Genomic DNA, 3084 nt, shown 5'->3' with positions numbered 1-3084 from the left:
ATGTTAATATGCAAAGAGAAATCTAATTGAGTGCAAAAAATAAAGGAGGAGAGTTTAAAAAGCCTCTAAACCCAAACAAGAGCTAAATTGACCCTTTATGATTTTTTATTTTTAGTTAGTCCAGTTTTTCTTACCTTTTGACAGAAAATTATATCTTCCATTATTCATAAACTAGATTTTGTGCATTAACCATTAAAATGTGATACAGATTTCTCCTTAAGCCATAACTGTCAAAGTGAAATCCGAGCCCCTGGATACTAATTACAGCCCTACTACTTTTATGAAAAAAGAAATTCTTCTTTTGAAATTAAAATAATTTTAATTGACTGAAAGCAAACTCCATAGAATTAAAGGATGAATAAACTTTTTTTTTTTTTTTTACTAAAATATGCAATAATCACCTATGATTCCCTATCAGCAAAATAAAAAGAAGTTTAAGGGAAAAAAAATAAAGATTGGCCTTCATAGAAAAACATTAAATGTTTATATGAAAGGCCAATACCACCTTTAGTAAAAGACTTTACTGAGAAAATTGTTGAATCGGCTGTATTTGAGCAAACATACCAACAGAGCTCTTTGCTAGCTTCCCATGGCACTGCTTGCTCTGGAGAAGAAACTTCAGGTCTTCTCCGTTTGAGACGCATTGCATGTACTCCTCCAGGACAGCGGGTGCAGCACTGATCCAGGACGCAGTCTGTGAGAGCAAGAAGAGACGCATTCAAATGAAAGTTGAACATACATTCAACACATAATAATCGATTCATTCCTTGCCTGTTTGAAATCTGGGATTGGAAGGAGCTCCTCCAGCCTTGAGAAAAATTCACAAACTAGAGTTTCTAATGCTGTGTCAAAGTCGGGGCCGTATTCCACCGGAAACACGTTCTGATGGACAAAACAAACAAATATATTTCACACTGAAAAGCTGCCATAAAAACACAGAATTGTTTATATCCTTCTTTTGGTGAAATGAAAATCCAAACTTTGAAAAAGCAAAAAATAAATAAATAAAAAATGAAAATTACACATCACTTTTGATGTGTGCTGTATTAATTTTAAAACATTATTCTATGGAAGTCGCATTGTTCCTACAAAAGCCAAAATTCCCTATTTAAAATGCATTGTGGGTAGCATCAGGTGCAACCTAGTTTTTGTTCAGTCAACAAATGTATCCATGACTTGAAATAAATCGTTATAAAACAAAGAAAACAAACAAACCTAAATGTTATTTTTACCTTAAGGAAGTGTTCCCTGCCATCTGTGTCTTCGATGAGGCCCTGCACCAGCTTCATGAAGTTTGCTTCTGGGGCTTCGATTACAGGATCATTTGTCTGGGTTGCAAATTTCAACATAAGTGTCACAGTCAATCATCCTCGTATTTATTTGCATTTTTCGTAACGACAGTCACCATAATCAGGAAGTTCACCTCTCACCTCCTCGATGCATGAAGTTCTAATTCTGTTCAGGTGAGTCTCAACTGCTTTGAGATCTTCCGGGTGTTCTGAACGCAGAAGTTCAAGAGTTGTCTGAAAGAAATATGAATATTTTTATTTAACCTGGGTGGGCGGGTTTACTATTTAAAAACTTGCTCTCATACTTGGCGCCTGATGACGTTCACTTACCCGAGCCCTCAGCCCCAGTGATAGCAGTCTTCCTTCTCTTTTGCTCATCAGTTCTGGGACAGCATCCGTCACCATGGACACAAACTCCTCCAGTTTCCCATAATGCTTGATGTTCCTCTGTCTCACCACCTCCCACATCACGGCCGACATCAACCGGAGTGGGGGGACCAGAAGTGCCAAAGAAGACAGGGGAACGCTGAACTCTAAGTGTATCAGAAATGCATAATAATAAATAAACTCAAATGAGTAAGGCATTTTTTTAACAGTCAATAAAAACGGACCCTTTTTGCTAGAGATATATTTAATAAAATATTTGTAGCAATAATTTACTGCACACAAAACTTTAAAAGGAAGTCACCTGTGATAATACAAGGCTGAAAGCATCTTTGCTGTTTCACTCACTAGCTGCTAACGTTTAAGTTTTCTGTCACCGTAACGAAAATAATCTGTTACTTGTAGGAAACTAGTTCGTTCTGCATAATTTATGTGTGTTGTTAACCTAATTTCAGTAATACAGCGATTTTTTTTTAGGTTTAAAACGAAAGATTTCTACGATTGTTGTGAATTGCTAATGCTAGCTGTCAAAATAATGACACGGCCTGTTTACTTGACCCGCTTGCACAGCGTTAAAACGTTAAATATATATATTACCGGTCAAAAGAGAAAATACTGAACTGCTTTTTAAAAATACAAATCAGCACAGATAAATATTTTTAACCAGGTGCGCACAACGTAATATATTAGCAGTGGCTAACAAGTTAGCTAAAGGCCGCTAGCTAGATTTTAAAAACCGGCTCGCCAGTGAGCCAAACAATTCTTGTTCCAAGGATTAGTCAAGGCCCACAAAGGCTCGGCCAATCCTTAGCTTTGGTCATTTATTTAAGTTGAAAAGAAGCAGAATCCCACATCGTTGTCGTGTTTCGTATAATATTACATACCCATCTCGTTCATTTCGAAATTCTTTAATAGCGCTGTGGTGAAACTTCAAAATACCAGTGTGTCGTTCATGGTTTACGGTTAGCGTGCTAGCTATCCGAAAATGAAGCTTCAGGCGCCAACTTCTTCCTGAAAAGCGTTGCTCACTAGGGGGAGCCCAGCCAGTGCCTGTTCGCTTCAGAAGTAGAGGCTCGTTTTATTGTACATTACATGCCGGAAAAGAAGCCTTTCCGTTTATTCTGAAGGGAATCTAATAAGCACCGCCCAGCTGAACAGTCGAAAGTAGTAAATTGGTTTCAACACTGGCCTAAACCTCTGATATATAATTAGGTCACATACACATTGAGTTTTCTGTACATTTTCTTGACAGGATTTGTTATTTTTAGATTCATTTTATTGTATATTAATAATTTAACTTGCTAATCCTTTTAAAATGACTTTAGATAGCCATTTGGAGAAGAATACACATAAAAAAACAGTTTTTTATTCAGTTGTATTTATTGAAATTGTAATATATATATATTTAAGT

General features: G+C 36.5%; 1 protein-coding gene across 1 annotated transcript in view; it reads right to left on the bottom strand.

Annotated features, from left to right (window-relative positions):
* LOC112147644 (zinc finger protein 16) overlaps positions 1-2748 on the bottom strand; it is a 6563-nt gene extending 3815 nt beyond the window's left edge. The window contains exons 1-6 of the mRNA XM_024274175.2: positions 2558-2748; positions 1620-1822; positions 1431-1523; positions 1233-1328; positions 772-882; positions 565-694 (exon numbers count right to left, since the gene is read on the bottom strand). Coding sequence (XP_024129943.1) covers positions 565-694; positions 772-882; positions 1233-1328; positions 1431-1523; positions 1620-1822; positions 2558-2570 — 646 coding nt within the window. The 5' untranslated portion in view covers positions 2571-2748. The remainder of the gene's footprint in view (positions 1-564; positions 695-771; positions 883-1232; positions 1329-1430; positions 1524-1619; positions 1823-2557) is intronic.
* Between the last annotated feature and the right edge of the window lie 336 nt (positions 2749-3084).

This window comes from Oryzias melastigma, linkage group LG17 (genome assembly GCF_002922805.2).
Source record: "Oryzias melastigma strain HK-1 linkage group LG17, ASM292280v2, whole genome shotgun sequence".
Lineage (NCBI taxonomy): Eukaryota > Metazoa > Chordata > Actinopteri > Beloniformes > Adrianichthyidae > Oryzias > Oryzias melastigma.
The sequence above is the reverse complement of the archived record's forward strand: the minus strand, read 5'-3'. Positions and strand labels throughout refer to the sequence as shown.